Source organism: Platalea leucorodia, assembly GCF_965183815.1.
Source record: "Platalea leucorodia genome assembly, chromosome: 4".
Lineage (NCBI taxonomy): Eukaryota > Metazoa > Chordata > Aves > Pelecaniformes > Threskiornithidae > Platalea > Platalea leucorodia.
Window position 1 is genome coordinate 61634618 of NC_138826.1, and position 20029 is coordinate 61654646.

Here is a 20029-nt window from a genome sequence, read left to right on the forward strand (position 1 = left end):
AAACTGAAAAAGCAGGGATGTGGAAGGAGGGCTAAAACTGGATGTTGCCCCAGAGAATTGATCTCTCTCCTGGTTGTGCTACAGAGTTCTGGTGGGAAGATAGGAAAGTGATGCAACTAAGTGCATTGTTGATGTTGTTAGTCTTGTATATTTTGTGGGGTTTTGTGCAGAGCTCCAGCTTGCTCCCAGGCAATCCACCGATGTACAGAAGGTCAGATCCAAAGCAGCAAGGGTTGAGCAGGAAGGGTTGCCCAGCCACACCTGAGGGTGAGCGGGCAGGAGTCTTTGGCAATAAAGAAAAGTAAATGGGCTGGATGGGCAGTCAGGCTCAAGTGCTTCTGAATCAATTGAACCCTCTGCTGTGGCAGCTGAGGGATCCCAGCACCTGTGATGGGCATGGGCTGGGGACGCATCATGGTGCAGTTCCCCTTCCAGGCACGGTACCACAGTCTCCTTCGGGGACAAGTGCCTGGAGCGAGCTAGGAAGAGCTGTTAGCTGCTGCAAGAGCTGCTAGCTGCTGATGCCCCTGCCCTGGGTGGCCTTTCCAAGGTGATGGCTCTCTGGTGTCTCCCTTCTGTTCCCAGGAGAAGCTGCCATCTACCACTCCCTGACTCAGCCCAGGACTCTCAGCAACCCTGATTCCCTGCCAGTGCTGCCCCAAACACCGCTTCCAAGTGAAGAGCCTCGTCTGTTAACACATGTAAATCTGAAAAGACTCCATAAGAATCAATGTAAACAGCAGAAGGAAAGAGGGAGAGGAGGCAGGTCTGAATCCCACACCAGGGACCCTGACTCCACTCACCACAAACTTAAGGACAGGTATAAATTCTTCTCGCTTTATTCATATGAGAAAGTGAAGCTGGCTCGCTCTCGCTCACTTTGGACCTTAAGCCTGCATGCTTGCTATGCAGGACCTTAGAGATCCCAAATGTGTAGGCACCTCTGAGGAGACGATCCAGACTGAGTAGGGCCCTGGGCCAGTCTGGCAACAGCGAAATGACGCTGCTAGGCAGTGACCACAGAAAGCACCCAGGAGAGGGGTGTGTAAACTGCTCCCCGAGAGCCCAATTGGAGTACTCCTGAGGAACGTCTGGCCTGCGCCTTGGTGATCTCCCCTTACTTGGGATGCCGGGTGAGGATACTTTCCTGGGAACTGAGTGATACCTATTAGGTAGATAATAAGGAATTTGGAATAGAAGCGATAGTCCTCACTTGCTGTGTGGTGTAATTGTTACCTACTTAATGAGTGCCTTATGCCAATAAACCTCACTTTGTGCCTTGAAACCTTATTCCTTCAACAGGTAGATAGTGGCAGAAGGTCTGACCATGACAGCACCATTTGAACTGATTTCCTCACACTGGTTTCATTTTTGCACTCTCTGAGTGCACTTGTGGCTCTTAGTCGCATGCACAAGCCCTACATGTAGGATTGCATGAGTAAACTAAGAAAAGTTAAGCCGAAGATACTCTCAGTTAAGTTGAAGATGCTTATTCTTAGTTTACATTCCTAGTTTTTTATATGTATATATAAATAAACTTTTATGTCCAGTTTGATTTAAGAAAAAAAGTGGGAGCTCAAAACATGGTTTTAACTTAAATTCCCACATGTAAATGAAATGCATAGCACCATTATCAGCAAAGCATATTGGCTTGAATGTGATGCCAGCTGCAATTACCTCCAGGCTCAAGCCAGATCTTCTTTGGCCAGCTAAAAACACAGAGCAGGTTTAGGTCAGTCTGTACATAGCCAAACAGACAAGGCTCAATACCTAAATGGAAATAAGTAGTATGTTTATTAGTTAACCCCTACATTTAAATCATCATCTTGCAAACTTGAGGCAGATGAACTACTTTTATTCTCATTGCTTTCTACGCCATGTACTACTTCCTGACTATTTGTGTCCCTGATTAATTTATTTATACTTGTGTGGTGTGGGGAGATTGTTGTAGGACGGCCTCAGTGCTGTGTTCTCCACCAGCTTGTCCCAGGGCAGCTGTGGTGCTGGAGCACAAGGATCAGTTTGTAGCAGTTGATACCTTTAATGCCTTCAGCACGCTGAATTTCATCATGGTGTGCTGGGAGAGTCGATTGATTAGCATGGAAGTGGTTATGCCAGGGAAAAAGATGAGCCCTTAATTCAAGTATCTGTTATCTAAAACTAATAAAACAGTAGTTCTAAATAAAGCGTATCAGCCATGAGCTTTACTGTTCAGGGCTGTTTGCAGCCCTGTACTGGGTGTGGCTGGGATGGAGTTAATTTTCTCTGCAGCAGCTGTATTGTGCTGGGGTTTGCATCTGTGGCTAAAACAGTGTTGGTAACTCACCAGTGTTTTGGTGATGGCTGAGCAGTGCTTGCACAGCATCAAGGCCTCCTCTTTTTCACTCTGTCCCCGCACCTAGTGGGGTGAGAGTGGGCAGGAGGCTGGGAGGGGACACGTGGGGAGCTAGCCAGGACAGGTGACCCACGTTGGTGAAAGATATTCCATGCAGTATAACATCATGCTCAGCAAAAAAAACAGCTGGAAGAAGAAGGGGCTTTGGCTTCCAAGGTTGCTGTTGCTCAGAGACCAGCTGGGCATTGGTCTGCTCGTGGGAGGTGGTGAGTGATTTCCTTTGTGTTGTTTGTTTCCACACCTGCCTCCACTTTCCTTTACCTGTTAAGCTCTCTTTATCTCAGCCTTCAGTTTTCTCACTTTTTATTCTTCCAATTTTTTCCCCTGTCCTGCTTGAGGGTGAGTGAGTGGCTGCATGAGTGCTTGGCTGCTGGCTGAGGTCAACCTACCACAAGCCCTACTACAGTTACACCAGAGGAGTCAAGCTCCTGTGGACCTATCCTGATATAGGGGGTGTGTGTGTGTGTGTGTGTGTGTATATATATATATATAAAAAATCTCCAACATAGGGCTACTATGTTGGCTGTCACACTGGTAAATACAGTTTTGCTAACCACAGTTCAACTCAGAGTACAATGCTAACTTCCTCCTTATCAGTGGACTTGGATGAAGTAAACTTCAATGGTTTTGAAAAGCAGTGAGGTCTACTGGTGGCTGTTTCTCCAGAGTGATCAAAGGATCTTTCACAGAGTTGGCTTTGTGTTGAATTTATATTACTAGTCTCCTGGTCTCAGTGTTAAATGGGTCACCTGATCAAATACTCTTTATATTTGTCATCATTCCTTTCATCTGCTGTTGCTGGTTACTTCCTCATGGTACTTTTGGGTTACTGATGTCACTAATGTCCAGGTGAACATTGTTTACTTCCTTCCAGTAATCCTGCTTAAGGTCAGTCTCTTAGCAGGAGCAAATGTATAGCAGTGTTACCTAGTGGAGGACAGAGACCATGACTATGCAAACATTTGGTTTGTTGTTTTTTTGTTTTTTTTTTAATAGTCCAGGCACTACAGTGTGCAATTGCAATAAAAAAAAAAGCACAAATACAGTAATGTATGGTTATGGTAAACTAGTAGAGAACTATTCTGTTCATGTAGTTTATTCAGGATTGAAGGAGTTTATTAAGAACATGTAATTAACTGGCAATCACTCAACTATATCTTCAGAATGAAAATTGGTAATATAACAAATAAACCACAAAATGTGACACTTCAAAAATGTTAAGCATCTACAGTTTCTGGGAGCACGTGCTGTTTCTAAAGACCTTTCTTTTAACCCAGAAAGTGCTAATCTCTCTCTTTGTGACATGCATCCCTCTATCTCCACCTTCCCCTGATGTATGGGTTACAAGCACAAGCCCTCTTTTACACACACTTTCTGTGGGAGATGGGGTTGCTCTGGCTTTATGTGAACATTTGCTGTTCCCTATAACCCACTGATCCCCATGCTGGTGCGAAAGCATCCCATGAGTTTGCATGCACACAGCTGAGGTGTGGGTCCCTGGTTGTTGCACCCTGCACTGTCAGTCCTCTAGCTGGATACAGGCTGGGCTCCTTGCAGCATCTGATGGAGAGGATACTCTATCTGGCACAGGTAGAGGTGGTGATGTTGGCAGGGTGACTTTGGGCAGTGTCACACAGGTCTTGACTACTGCTGTTTTGACTCCAAGGTGATTTCCTCTTGTTGAAAATTTCAAGCTTCTTTTATACTTCTATTGAATCCTTCTTTGTTTCAAAAGGGTCTGAACTTCCTAGTTACTGCTTAATCCAGGTGATGATTGTATTCCTCTTCAACCCCATCAGTTGATGCTTGATAACCATCTTCCCTTTTTACTTGATCAATTTTGGGCAGATGCCGTCCAGATAAACTGGTCTTTGGCACGTGCACACACACAGAATGCATGCTTGCATTCTGACCTTACCAGGTATTGTTATTCAGCCCATTTGTCAGGGGTTGACTATAGGAGCAAGCCCAGAATAAGTTCTCCCAGTCTTATGGTCCAGAAGATCCTTGTATTGGCTCTTAAGAGACCATGCTTATGGCATGGGGGCTCCAGGAACACCTATCCTTGTGTGTTGACATAGCCTGGAGAAGGATGTTTACCTCCATAACTGTTGATTTTTCAGGTGGTGGGGATTTTCAGTGTTGTGATCCTCTGCTGCTGGTCTTAGCCGACAGTTGGCGAGCTATCTTTTTATACCCTTTCATTTCAGCAACCTGTTGCCTTCTGCAGTTGCTCATTCCTTTTGAATGGTTGTCCGTGTTCCCTGGTGAATCACAGAAACTGATTGACAGGTGAGTACTTTACCTGATGATCACCATGCAGGTGTCTTACCTGCTCTATTGTTGCATTTACCATTTAATCAAAATGCTAAATATAGGAATGCTAAATTAGCAGTTTGGTTACTGCCAACCTGCTCTCTGCAGAAATGGTAAATGTTTGCTTGGGGTTGGCCATTCAGTTACTGTCCAGTCTCAGCGCAGTAGCTCCCACACCATGGTTCTGCGGCCTCCTGCTGCATTTGTCTTAACTTTCTCTTCCAGCAACGTGTAGGACAAGGGATGTAACCTCATGAGTCTTTACTGCATGTCCTACTATCCTCTTGCCTGGTGACAGTGAACTGGTTTTGGGTGTGCTTTCTATACCCTCTGGGAGTCAACTGCTAGTGTGATCTTGGTTTGCCTCTCACGAGTCCAGCACAACATTGCTGAGTCTCATGCTCTCCCTATGTTTTCCCTGTTCAGGTGTTTTCCGGCTCCAGTGTGCAGGTGTACAGACTTTAATGTTAAGTTACAGTGTTCAGTGAATGAAGTGTTAAATCTTTGCTGGAATGTTTTACCTAATCCAATAGATCAAAAGCCTGTTACAATTTATTCTGTGTTTTAGGCTTCATTTATTTTCCTCTCTATGTATTTCCTAGAGGAGGGCCTCTAAGAAGAAGTAATCCATAACAAACATTGCCAATAAAAACTGAGGTCTTTCCTATCAGAAATGAATTTAGATGTTTTGTGTAGATTAAGGCTTCAGAAAACTGAAGGAAGTGTAGCCTTCCACTGTTTGGATGTATCATTCCTTTTCCTCTAGACTAGAAACCCGTAACAGTTGAACTTACTGGTCTTTATATAGATGGCCCAAATTCCCCTCAAATCTCTGAGGTGAATGTGAGGTGTCTCCACAGAGTGATTCAGGGACATTACATAAGACAGAGGCCAGAGACATGCCTAAAACTATCTTATAGAGAAGTCTAGGTGTAGGCATTTTAGTTCCATGATAGATTTGTTGAAGAGCTGTGCCGTTACTCCTGCATTCAATGGGGGTGTCTCTCCCTTCCCTTTCTGTGCGTCATCAAAGAAGAATTGGCAGTTGCCTGTGTAGCAGTTGCTGATGATTTCTGCAGCTAGGACAGAACAAACACCTCACTTTGTGGGTTTGACCATACTTAGAGGAACTTACCGAGATGAAAACAGCATTCACGCTTGTAGGTTGTTGTCGGTTTTTTGCACATGAGGCGATCAAATGTGAATTAAAGGAGAAGAAATACGGAAAAAATATTTGCTGTCTCTTTTGCAGATTTTGTGCACTGAGCAAAATGTTTGTCACTTCAAAATATGTCCAGCAGAGAACCCTAAAACTGTACTTGTATACGTTGGGAAAGGATGTATATGTATAAGGACTTTATGCAATTTTTATAGTCACAGAGGATAGCACTGCTGAGATAAATAACCGCTCGAATATTTGTGTTTGTAACTTTACTAACACTATAGGATGTGATTTTAACTATTCAGCTCCTGTCACATCTTGTCAGCTTTTACAGTCCAATTATACTTTGGTCAAAAAACAATTACCTACTCCCATCGGGATGAATCTCACGCTAGTAAAGAAACTTTTACGCCAGTTGCTAGAACGTGCCTGAGACGAAGGACAAAAAAACCTTAATCACCGTCCATCCTGACACAGAAGAAATCCATTGTGTTAGATTGGGTGAGGAAAGATGGAGAGCATCAACGGTGGGAAGTTCTCTTTGGATGGTCACCCATGGCAACAGGCACTTTTAATCACATGCTACATCCCATGGTGGTTTTATTGTCACTAACATGTTTATGTTTGCTGCTTGTAATTATATTGTATTTTAAAGTTTGGTGCTTGATTAAGCAAGTAACCCTAATGAAATCACCCGAAATGTTCATGCTCATGACAAAAGGAGATAAATTTCTTAAGCCTGAAAGTCTCTTTCTGAAAAACAGAGAAGATGTCGAACTAGATTTATTAGCATGGGAAAACCCCGCAGAATTTGAGAAAAGGATAGAAGAACTATATTATGAAAAGTGAGTGAGACTTAAAGGATCTCAGGTGAGACTTTAAGTCTCAAAGAGGGGATTTGTTGGAGATATGCGAGAAATAAGGCAAAAGATGTTAAGGCAGAGGACGTTAATCAACCTCTGTAAGCAGTTAACAAGACCTGGCCTGAGAGAAGAAATGGGAGGACACCATAAAACAGTCAAGCAAGGAAATACCAAGATAAGCATGAGAAAACAAGGCCGCTGATAAAGCCCAAGTGCGAATCACTTGAACCATGAGTGAACTGTCCTAATTAACATAGTAAAACCCACACCTCCAGCAGTAGAGCCTCCGGCCTGAGCAAAGACCCCTACCTACTGGGCATGTGCTGTAAATTTAAAACACGCTGTACCTTTAAGTGGAGACGAGGTTTATGAGAACCAATAGAAGTAAGGATGAATAAATGGAATTGTAAAAACACTGATGACAGCTACTCAGAATGTATAAAATGTCACTGTATGTTAACCACGGTATGCTAGGTTTGTGGAACTGCTGATGACTAACTATTGCTTGTCTTAGGAATACTTGAAAATGGTTACTAACTGATAAGAGTCGTCATAGCCTGCTAAGAATCAAGGGTCGTTACAGACTGATGAGAGTCGTTATTCTAAATAAAAAGTACTAAGATAAAATTGGTGGGAGAATCAGCAAAAGGGATGAAAAGAAGAAGAAACAACTGATAAGCCTTAGGTTGTTGCATAAATGGGAAGTGTATAAATATGGACAACTGGTACACTGAGTTGTGCTAGCTTTGTGGACTTGCCCCCAGCACCCCTTTTTGCGCAAAATGGATAACAAACAAATACCTCGACTCAGTGTGTGAATTGGTCACTGCACACTGGATATTGGACCCCACTTTATCGGACAACAGAACTGCCACCTAGCACCCATCTTTGCGCAAATATGAAGGAAATAAAATACCTCTGCTCTGTGTGCTAATTGGCATCTGCACACCGGGCTAACGACCCTGCTTTTGGGGCAACAGGTTTGACTATACTGAGAGGAACTTACCGAGATGCAAACAGCATTCATGCTTGTAGGTTGTCATTTTTTTTGCACTTTCCCATTTTCGAAGACTGAAATACTGTTTGGCTTTGAAGATGTTGTCTCTAACAACTTTCCAGAGGTTAGTCAGAAGTAACATGCTCATCCAGTTGGGCTTGTTGGTAATCAGTGTAAATTCTGGGATATAACTCATGAAGAGTTAGAGATTTGTGACTTTGTCACCTCCTGGAGGTGTACTTACTGCAATAGCAGAGGTGATGATGTCATCTCCATGCTGAGTAAGTTAATGCTACCAAACAGAATTAGGAGTGGTTTGCTTGTAGCTACATATGTTAACTAGAGTCACAGACCCATGTTTCTCAAAAATTAGTAAGTGCCCACAGTGTCAGGGAAGGGCAAATGATATGTAAAATAAAAACAAGTGGGCCATGTTATTATGAGAGATCTTTACTGAATCCAGATTGATTTTTCTCCTTCTTTTTGTTGTATTTGAAGGTGTAATTGAAGTCCAGTTGTCTTGTATGAAAACTCTGACCTGTATTATATTCTGTAGGTGCATTTTAAGCTCAGCTCTTAAGCATTGCTCATTGTATCGTGTTATACAAATACATTGGGTTTTTTCCATCATTTTTGGACAAGAAGGTAAATATAGCAATCTATTGTTCAATTAAAAAGTTGAATGACAGTAGAATTAGCAGAATAATGTGAGGATTTTGTTATTCATTAGACAGTCAATAGAATTGTTAGTTGCTGCTCTGTCTTTTTGTACCTTAACTGTGTTCCAGGAAATAATTTATGCAACTTGACATTGACAACATCAATGTCCATGGGATATGCCAATGGAATTGCTCTTCTACCTAGCAATTTAAGTTCAACGGTTCTGTTCATAGTGCATTTAAATCACTTCTTGGTAAGTGAAATAGGTTTTGATCACAACATTAAGGTCTGATTTTTTTTTTTTATTTTTTTTTTTAGCATTTTGTGTTTTGGCTGAAGAAAAAGAAATCGACAAAAGATGGACTGGAATGCAAGACCAATCCAGAATACTGATGCAAAGAAGAACCTGCGAAGTGAAGAAGCATGTTACACTCCGTTGTTTTCTAATGCACGTGATTTTCCTCAGACAAATGCCTATTCCTCTAAAAATGCGTGCACTAATGCTGGAAAAAACCAAATGGTGTATCTACCAACTACCAATGTTGCTTTCCCTCCTGTAAATGCTGAAGGATTCAAAACTTCAGATCAGGCCTTACCAGGAGAATCTGTAGCTGGTAATGACTTTTTTATCTCGAAATATCCAGTTGATCGACACCCACCATCCTGTGTACTAATAGCTCCCAATCAGCCATCACGTTTGCAGGCAGAGATGAGTCAGACTTCTTGGCCAAACTCTAATGCCTATATTTATTCCTTTAGAAAGTTACCTCCCCCATCTTCTCAAATGAACGCTGGTAATAATGTGAGGAACATACTTCAGGAACCTCAGTATGTCACCACAAACGGTTACACTGTGCGGCCACAAATGCCGCAGCGTAATTCTATGAGAACTACAATGTTATATCAAAGTAACATTCATTGCCAGAATAATTCTATGTCTCTTGGTACATCTGGGCAACATGTCCAAAACCAAATATATCATCCCAACACTCAGTTTAAAGTTTTACACTCATTGAATCAAAATTCTGCAGCAAATGTACAGCTGCTACAATATCGACCAAATCAGATGGGATCAGAAGCTCCTAGCAGATGTTCTGCACCATCTTTTTTGCCTGCCAACTGTGATTCAAGAGCTGCAGCACAATCTTCAATAGGTGTACCACAGGCAGTTCAAAATGTGCCTGATGGATACACCCTTAGCCAACAGAGGCACCCATTGGATCAAAAAAATGCTTCTGGTTTTAACAGTGTTCAGCAACACTGTCAGAAACAGCAATCTGGAGAGGTCAGTCAATCAGTTAGGAATGTCTGTAACTCAAGTGGAAATGTGACAGCAAATCAGCCTTTTAATGAAATGTCTGTGCCATCCCCTGGCATTTCCAAAAAATTGTATGATGTGCAAGACATGGAAACTCTTTCTTCGGTGACTGCTTCAAAGCCACTGAGTGATCCTGCTTCAGTTCAAGAAAGCCAGACTAGTAGTTTAATGAATGGGCCTATTAATTCTCAAATTTCTTCAGCAGCAGCAGATAGACGAACAGTTACAAAGGACAGACTAGCTTGGGAAGCTGAAAGGCTGTTCACTATTAAAAAAAAATGTCTCCTGCTTGAAAAGATGCATCACTATAGAAGAAAACTCTTAGCAGTTTCAGAACATGGGAAAAGTACTCCCGCACTTACTCCAAGTTATCAAGATACTCTTGCTAATTGTCTTCCATGGGTGCCCAACCAAAATATACCACCTTCCCCATCTGAAACAGCAAGGACAGAGAGTCCAATACTTAACTCTTCACCTGAACAAAGAAATGACAAAAATGTAGCCAGTGCTGATAACAAAGGATTAGAGGTGACTCACAGTAACCCTCAGGTGGAGCAGGGAAGCCTTTCATCAAGCTCTGCTCCTGTTCTCTCTCAGAGCAAAGTTCCAGCTCAATTAAATAATCCTGAGAGCACTCCCGTCTTGGAACAAAGGGATGCATATGCCTTGGCCTCTTCTCAAAAACCTGTGACATCCTTGCACAATGCTTCATGTTTTAGTCAAGTGGATAGCTCTATCAAAATTGCATCAAAGAATGTGCCAGCTAGCCCCGAGAACTCATCATTTCTTCAGTTTGTATTGAGCAGCACAAATCTATTGAAAGAGAAGACAGCTGGTGCTACTGCTGATAAAATACTGACTAATCTCCTGTGTAGTGAAAAACCGTTGGTAGATACATCTGTCTCAGGTGGAAGCTTAATAAAAGACACTAGTGAGAAGAATGTAGGAAATTTGGAAGGTGAGCAGGCATTTATGATTCACGCAAACTCTCCTGTATCAGAAACGACCAAATCTGGTGAAGCTAAATTCCAGAGTGATGTAGCTCAGAAAAAAATGCCGTTTGCTGAAAATACATCTTTTAAACAGAGCAATTGTAGTTACTCTGTGGAAGAGCTAACTGCATGCCTGGGCTTGTGGAGAAAACATCCGTCGAACTCTGTAAGTGTGCAAAATAGCCAGTCAAATGAAAGCCCCACAGCAAATCAGATTTCACCTTACAGCCAAAACACAAAAAAGAGAGAACAAAGTAATGTTCTGGTTAGTACAGACGAAGCAATTTTGCCTGTAACAACTGCTCCTGTAGGACAAAAACTTGATACACTGAGTTGCAATTTGGTAAAAAGTTTTGAACTCCAAGTTGCAGTTGTCTCTCCTTTAGTACTTTCTGAACAGAGAACACAGAGTGAGCAGGCAGACAGATGTCTGACATCTGCAGGTAACACCTATCCAGTGATTGACTCAGGAAGCCCATGTAGCTTGCAAGAAGAGGGGAAGAATGAATTAAATGTGGTAAATACAGAGAAAGGAACAATAGCAACTGTTCGGTCATCACCCAGTGATTGTGTTCTGGTACAGAAAGTGGACTCACATTTGCAGCAGACAAAATTAGCTGATGGAAACACAGTAGTAAAAAACAGCGTGAGTGCAAATGATTCATATGATGAAAACCAAAGGAAAGTTAGTCAGTCTGCACAAGATGCCAGAGAAAATCTGCAGCTTGGATTACAAAACAAACCTCCTCTTCCTGAATTGGGCATAAATTTTTCTAGTCAAATCTTTCAAGAAGGTATAAGAGACCATAAAGGCAAGCAAGCTACGTTAGAGACAGGAGATACAGCCACAGCTGTGTTGGAAGAACAGATGTTTTGTATTTCTGGTGTATGTTCTCTTGTTGAAGGTGATACGTTTTATAATCCACAAATAGCAAGTATCTTCAGGTCAGTCCCTGGGACACATGCATTAAATGGTACCTCATCAGAAGGAAATGCATCTGACCCAAGGCAAAAGGAGCAACGGCTGGACTTGTATAAAAATGAGCTGAGCAATAACACTCCCCAAAGAGAGAGCTTGCTGCAAAAGATGTTGGAAGACTCATCAAGCTGCATGAGTGAAGCAGGTAAGATTTTGGATGGTATCACAACTAGTTATTTGGAGAAAGAAAGCAGTGGCAATCCTCTTAAAACAATTTCCACCTCAGAACAAAAAATGTCATTCAATGCATCTTTCAAGTATCCTGAAAATTACTTGGAAAATCTTGCTAGTATGAACCAGGAGTTACCTCAAAATTCGCTAGATTTCTCGATCAGTGTAACCGCTGAAACAAATACGTTCACTGTTCCAAGAGACAACAGTAAACAAAATTACATGTCCAGTAAAAATAGCACAGAAAAAGACGTGAACCTTTTTGGAGCAGAACCTATTAAATATCTAAACAATCAGCTGTCTGAACTAGTGAAAGAGTTTCCATATGGCATTGAGGGTGCCGATATGCTAACAAAAGAACCAGTACAAAATGATTCTGTGGCTGAGCAGATGGAGAATCGACCTGAAAAAGAGACTCAAATTTGTGACAAGAATTCTTGTTTGAAGGACGCAGTAGATGAGATAAAAATTGCAGTGTTAAGCTCTGATCAGATGCAAGAACTGTTTCCTGAACACAACCGGTGTTCCTCTAGTGACAGGAAGAGAGTAGCGAGCCAACAGTCAGAAAAGGCTTCAGCTGAGGAGGAGAACCTTGACGGCAGTATTCAGCCTAGTCAGAGTCTATACGAGAAGGAAAAAAACCCACAAAATACCTCCAACCCCAGGGAAAAAAAAAAAAAAGATTGTTCTGTAGTGGGTTGTCTCTCTGTAGCATGTAAAATGCCACAGTGTACTTCTAAAGTTGGAACGTCTGGTTCGGAGAAAAATGATGATCAACTTTCAAAAGCTGAAAATACTAGCTCTGCAAAATCTGATGCCGTAACAAAGAGCAACTGTGCAGTGGGAAACCTGCCAATTTCTGAAAAAATCCCAAACAGTGTTAGCAAAAATAAAAAAGACATTGGCAAATACACCTCTGTAATGAACAAAAAAGCTAGGCTAAAGGTGGATAATGAACACAAGCCGCTTACAACACAACAGGAAAAAATTGGACCGCTTAATTCCTCTGAAAACCAGGATGTTGATAAATCTAAAAGGAGCAGCTGGAAGGAAGAGCTGCAAATCAACAGAGGAACGCCATTGTTAGACAAAGAATGTCATTCTGACAAAAAAGAGCCTCACGCAGTCTCAGAAGAGTTGTCAGAGAAAGCCGGTCATGCAGATGCAGAGAACCTGACAAAGTCATCCAAAAAGAAAGAGGGAGTTTTCAAAGTGGAGTCCTTCTCAAAAGATAAAACCAAAACAGGTTTAGCCATGAAATCCAAAGCAGACGTTCACAAGTTTACAAAGTCAGAAACTGTTGAAATTAAGCATGCTGAAGTCAATCAAGGACAAAAAATTAAAACCTGTGAAGAGAACTCAGCTGAAGAACAGAACTGTAGGAAACAAAAGGAGATACTCAGGCAAGATGTAGAAATTAACATCAAAGAGAAAGCCAAATTATCAGCAGAAATAAAACATAAAAAGCCGAATAGTTATTGTGCTGATGCTATAAAGTTCCCAAATTTTGGCACTGTAGAGTTAAAGTCAAGAAGCCACAAGTATTCTCAGCATAAATCTATGAAAGTTCATCCTTCATCCTTCATCCAACAGGAGCAGTTGTACAAGCGGAAGAGGAAGGAAAATATGATTGGGAAGAGAGACCCTAAGAAAACAAAGGTGGAAGAGGAAAGACTGAAACAATCTGAAGCAAAAAATTCCAAGCAGCTTTCACATAATTGCGTGATAAATACTGACAAAGCTAAAAAATTGAATGGAGAAAATGGCTGGAAACCGAAGAGTTCATTAGCAGATCGCTCTGTGCTTAAACTACAGAGAAAAAGGGCTCGATCTTCTACCATCTCTAAAAACTACTTTTCTAACAAAGAAAGACGTCTCGATGGTCAAAACAAAGACAAGTGCTCTGAGAAAACATTTCCTGATAAAAGCCTGCTATACTTCAATAGAAGAAATAACAGATTAAAATTGCATCTTCAAAAGGAACCAAAAAAACACTACCTGAACAGAGTTGCGTTTAAACGTACAGCACAGGAAAGCATATATCTGACAAAATTAGAGACATCGCCTGTCAGACCCGTCTGGCATAGAAAGCCCAAAGTGACACAAAACAGCCCAGATGCGAAAAGAGATGCTCCTGTCTCAGAAGCTGAGAAATCATGCAAACCCAAAGTACTTGAATTTAAGCTGTGTCCAGAGATACTGTTCAGAAATCCAACCACTGATGAAGAAAGCTTAGCTGCAAAGAATTCCCGGGAAAGAGAGAAAGGCCCTGTGGCAGGTATGATGCTGTCTTCATTATTAATTTGTAAGTAAATTAATTGTAAGTAAAAAGTATGTACTCCTTTTTCCATTCATGTTACACAAACTACAGACAGTCAAAACATGGGACTCTAGAAGGTGAAGGTCGAAATAGCTTAGCTAGCTTTCTGACAGACTGCAGCTGTGTGTTAAGCTGAAAAAGAACATGAGATTTTTTCCTTCAATTTAATGTTTTATTCTTTTTCCTTAAGTTTTACAGAATACAGTTAGAGTAGTTTAGAGCATGGCAGTTTCAAGTAACTTCGTGAGAAGACTTTCTAACCTACTTGCAGAAGATAGCTTGGATTGTTTGTAGGAAGCAGATTCCTTTGGCATAGTTACCAACGGTGATGTGATTTGTATTCAGTGTTCAGCTGGTTGTGTATAAATCTGGCTGGGTAGACAGCGGAGGCAGAGATCTTTTGCAGCATTGAGGAAGAGAGAGGGCTTGGGCCAGACGTATCCTGCACGCAGTCTCTGTAACCTTTGCCATCTTTGCTTTAAGCTGCCTTTTTTCCTCCTCTTCTTTCCTATCCCCAATCTTTTGACATTTTATGTGGTGCGTTGTGAGGCATATTTGTGTCAAATGCTATATTTGATTTTAAATAAAATCAAATCTTAGGTTGTATATACCAGCCCTTGCAGTCATTCTCACACCCAAAGGAAATTTCCTTTTGCATGTGCTAGTATATGTGTTAAAACTTGATGCTGAATAGAGACCAAAACTTGTGATATAGGAACCTCAAAAACACTTTTTAAAATTTTCTCTTTAGGTGTCAAGAGTAAAAAAGAAGATTGGTTAAAATGTGATCCAGTGAAGCAAAAAAAGCTGGAAGAGATCTCTACAGGTGAAATGACTTCTGATTACCTGTTTTGAAATAGAAGCTAAATACTCTGCTTGGTTTTAAGTGTTCCTTTAGAGTAGCAAATCTTAATGAAGTATTGTAACTTATTCTTTACCAGCTCTGTGGCTGAAATGGATACTGTAGAGTAGACATATGAGTTTCAAAGATTTGTGGAGATTTTTATTGCCATAAGAATATGTTGTTGGAGATTATTGGAATTTTTCTGCATATGTGTGTGCAGTTGAATCAGAGGTAGCACTGGTGACAAGATTGAAGTACAGTTTTAAACTGTAGGTAAAGACCAAGCGAGCTCTTTCCCACTCTAAAATGTAGGAAGTGATGTAACAAAACCTAGCATGAGACTATAAAAACAGAAAGTGATTTTTTTTTTTTTTTAATTTTATTTGCCTTTCACAGTAAATTGATGCTGTCTGTACATATACTTGTGCTCACAAGTACTGGGACCTGTGTGTCCCAGTAGTCTGGACAGGATTAATTGTATGACACACATAGTGGTGCCACTACTATATCTTCCCTGTTTCTCTTGATTGGCAAATTACTTTTTGGATGGTCTTTTGTACCCTTTAGGAGTCAGCAGTTACAACAGTGGCATCTTTCCTCTCAGTATCTTGGTTGTTCCATCCCTTGTAAATCTTGGGCGAGGTTGCTCCCTGCTGTCTTTCTTGCTTTGCTTTAGGTATCTTTCTAGCTATAGTCTTGTTTTCCTACTGGTCTAACAGGAAGCAAAATGGTGCATTCAGCATGCTGTAACCTTGTTGTCATCCTCTTCTTATCAGAGTGCAAGTCCTGTGCTGACAAGTTATCTGTGTTGTGGGCTTGATGCAAGCAACACATTTTGCAATGTTTACATCTTTTACTGCTGTTGAATGTGTCCTTGGCTATTGGCGTCTGCCATTCTTTTAGCCCTTCCTCTTGTTTCTTCTCTTACTTTTGCAAATGCACATTTTCATTCACACCTTTCTTGATACTCCTTAGAAATCTCTCTTATGAAGACACCCAAATGACCGTTTCGTGCTTAAACATGCATTGGAGCCTGATTTAAATCTGGGGTGCCTGGTGCTTTAGGAAGGAAGTTTGTGGCATCTGTTTTGACAGTGGGTGGCCTTAAGTACCACATGCATAAGGAGTAGAGTCATTTGAGACTCTTAGGCTTTTGCTTTAACTTGCTTGTCTGTCTGTCTTTCAGCTGAGGACAGTATTCCACTTGATACCGCTATACAGATCCTGGATGGAGATCGCGAGGCTCTTCACATTCCAATCAAAGACTCAAAAGAGATGTTTCAGACCTACAGGAAACTGTATCTGGAAAAGAAGATGCAAAAGCCTTGATAGCACTCCTGTATCATAGGTCTTATTCAGTATCACTGGGAAAAATATGCCAACACTAAAATGCTTTTTCCTGTTTACTTCATATTTCTGAATAATTGTGTAAAAAAATTTTTTTTGCGTGTTGGCAATTTTTTCCCCTATTTGCCTCATTTGTGAATGATTGAGATCTTATTCTGTATTTATTGCACAAATATGCTTTGGTGCTGAAAATGCCATTGTCAAATGTGTTGTTTCTTTTTGGCATGTTTGAATCCTTTTTTCTTTTTTTTTTTTTTTAAAGATACAGGAGTTAGTTGAATCTTGACCAAGAAAAACTCAAACTCATTTAAATTGTCATAGTCTGTTTTCTTTTCTGATTCTGGAGAACTTCTACTTGTGGTACTTTCCATTGCTGTCAGTAGAAAAATATTCCTACTGGAAAGGGATTGCAGTGGATTCCCAAGCATTACACCTTTATTTTCTACTTATGCTAGTCTGATTCTTGTGCTTCTAACAAGGCTTTCTATTTTTGTAGAAACTTTTTTTTTAAACTGGGAACACAAAGATAAAACCCTCAAATCAAACATACGGATCAGGGGATACCATGAAGTATTTATGCTGCTACCCAGTTTTCTTACATTTCTTTTTGTGGATTTTGTACAAATTGAACTCTGAGTTCTTCATCTGAACATAATGCTGTAAACTGATAGTTGACTGAAGACTTCTCTTGGTTTTCTTTCTCTCTGCTTTCTTTACACTTGAAAGAAAAGTGCGATTGTTGAAGTGCAGGGAGTTTGAATTCACTCTTGTCTGGACTATGTTGCTCACTTTAACCAGACTGTAATCAATTTCTTTGTTTATAAAGTGTTAGATAATGTTTGACTACACATTCACTGTGACATAAGAGTTATATTTGTTGCTGGATATCTTTTGTTTAAGTGCCTCTTCATTATTGTTCAGAATTTTGAATTGAATCATATTTTTTCAGAAATTTAGTACTTGATTCTTTCTATCTGCTTAAACCTTTATACTGAAAGTAAAAACTGTAGATATTTCATTGAACAACTTTTATACTTGAAATAAACTTTTGAAGGCTATGCCTTGTCTTTTTTTTTTTTTAACTTAAAAGTATAAAGTTGTGTTTGTTACAGTTAGTTAAAAGGCATCAAAGATATTCCTGTAGATGAAAAAGAGGTTTAAAATAAGTGCCAGATCTTCCTTCTTAAAAGGTTTCATAGTTGCAAGTGAGAACTGGACTTGAGTCCAAGCTTTTTCTAGTGAACTCCTAACAGCATGTACTTACACTTCAGAAAACACACCGGGAATATTTTTCTCTTCAGCATCTTTTTTTTTTTTTTTTTTTTTCCTCCTGCTCTGACTTGGAGTTGGGAATTTGTTGGCATGAGTACTTAAAAAGCCTTCAGTATTACTCCATTCCTGAAGATGTATGCTTGTAGGCATCTTGGATATAATTACCCGGTGGAGCATAACATTATAATTTCCTAGCTCTATCTGTATGCTGAATTAAAAATTGGCTTTTTTGGGGAGTCAGAAGTCCTCCCCTTCCATCATGTGTACATTTCTTCTCTCAAACTAGGGAACTATTTGGGAGGTTTTTAACAGCTGTCCTAATAACTTAGATTATCTATTTTTTTTTCTGGCTGGATGCCCAACTATTAGTCTGTGGGGAATGTTGCCACTGGAGAACTTTGTAATAATGTTTGCAACTGAGTAGGTTTTGTTTTCTATTTTCTTGGGAGTTTAGCACCTGTATTACACTGTCTGCATTAAGGAAGATTGATTGTAACCTTAAGTGTACCCAGTACAAACAACACATAGTTCCTGTCAAGAATATATTTTGGGTTTTGTTCTGCATAGTGATACATGAAGCTGACTTAAATGCTTGAGTGAATTCTTTTCAATAGGAAATTATTCAATCCATTGACCCATGACAATTATATTCTAAATATTTGGGTAAGTTTGCTCACTGACCCTGTGCACCCAGTAAGTGAGAATGCCAGTGGATACAGCTATGTCTTCTTCCTCTCTCATACCAAGGAGTGAATCTTGGCTTTGTGACCACGTTTACATGGTGATTTGTACCTACACTGTTTTGGTAGGGCTAGGATCTTCAGGATAGACCGGCCACATCCTTTCTGCTTGGTTCACATGTTGGCTCAGTAGCTATCCTGTAAGCCTTTGCACTTAAAGTACTTTGCACTTATGGCTGGCCTCTAGCCTGTGCTATGCTAACTGCATAATTGTTGCAGGCACCTGCATACTAAGAGGACTGTGCCAGTTGCTGTTATTGAGTTGCCATTTCTCCTGCTCTTTATGGTGCTGATTGAAGCCACGATACTACAGCAAGCCCTTGGCCTTGGACAGGCAAGATGCTGACATCCACCTAGGTGTGGTTACTGTGAAAGAACTAGTGCTATGTTGTTTGAAGTGAACTGACAAATATGAGCATGAGGGCATTCGCTAGCGCTGAAGGTACCTATCATGAATGTGATGTGTGCCCGTTGTCTTGCATGTTTGCCTGTATGTGAAAGGACTTGTAAAATAAATGTCACCAGTGGCGTTACTTTGTGCAAACCATGGATCCTGTCATGGCTCTGAGAGTGCTAATAGGTCTTAATGGTCCTGATCATCCATATGTGGGACCTCCACCCACACCCCCTGCTCCTGGGCTCAGGAACTCAATATTTAGGATCAAGCTAGGGCTTCAGTCCCTGCCTGAGCAACGTTCAAGGTCTACCTGTCTCTAGCTCTGTTACAGTCATGCCTGTGTGCGGGCATGGAAATTGCCCTTTGATCCAGACCCTGACCCAGGGACAGTCTTACTGCCTGGACTCAGATGTGTGTTATTACTGTGAAGCTGCCTGTCAGTGATTATGTCTGACCCTGGTTCCCATCACTGGATCTGATCCTGGCCTGTGGATTGACTTCCCGACTTCACACTGGCCCTCCTTCATCACTACAAGCTTGCCTGGTGATCTGGACTCTGGCTTGACTCTGGTTACTGTCCCTGTCCTGCTTGCCTTGCTTGGGTGCTGTGGGGATGAGGCCTTGGCTAGTGAGGCCCCTGCCTTTCCACTTGTGGTATCTCCCTCAGCTTCTACCCCCTGGCCCTTAGGGAGCCGCTGGTCCTTGCTGAGCCCTGACAGATACAGAACTATAGGATGTGGTGTGCAATATCCTGTCCTGCTGGTGTCAGTCTTCTCCCTTCTTCTCATTCCCGTCTAGGAAACTTTCTGTGTCGGTAGGAAGAGCTACGACTTCTCTCATTCTTGCCTTCGTGCCGCAAGAGAGTCATGGATGAGGTTCCTGATAAGTGTAAAAAGGTAAATGTCATTTGCCACCCATTTTCAAAGACAAGAATATGACCCATGGAACTAAGGAGACTGGTCAGCCAGCCTGACCCCTTTCTTTGGGACGATTATAGAACAATCCTCCTTGAAGCCATGACTACCCAAGTACAGTAAGGATAAGGTGATTTGGAACAGTCAGCGTGGCTTTACAAAGCGTAGATCACACCTGACCAACCTGATGGCCTTTTATGATGAGATGACAGATTCTGTGGACAAGAGGACTGTAGAAAATGTTGTTTACCTTTAACAAGGCTCTTGACGTGGTTTCTCATAGTATTCTTGTAGCCAAATTGGAGAGAGATGGTTTGGATAAGTGACCTACACAGTGGGTGG

At 41.1% G+C, this 20029-nt stretch overlaps 1 protein-coding gene across 2 annotated transcripts in view; it reads left to right on the forward strand.

Moving 5' to 3' along the window:
* Positions 1–17349, forward strand: part of RESF1 (retroelement silencing factor 1) — a 33454-nt gene extending 16105 nt beyond the window's left edge. The window contains exons 3-6 of one of the 2 annotated variants that reach the window (XM_082309686.1): positions 4606–4687; positions 8712–14131; positions 14925–14999; positions 16204–17349. In XM_082309686.1, the coding sequence (XP_082165812.1) occupies positions 8752–14131; positions 14925–14999; positions 16204–16346 (5598 nt within the window). In that variant the 5' untranslated portion in view covers positions 4606–4687; positions 8712–8751 and the 3' untranslated portion in view covers positions 16347–17349. The remainder of the gene's footprint in view (positions 1–4605; positions 4688–8711; positions 14132–14924; positions 15000–16203) is intronic. The other variant, XM_082309687.1, reaches the window with a different exon arrangement.
* The last annotated feature ends 2680 nt before the right edge of the window (positions 17350–20029 follow it).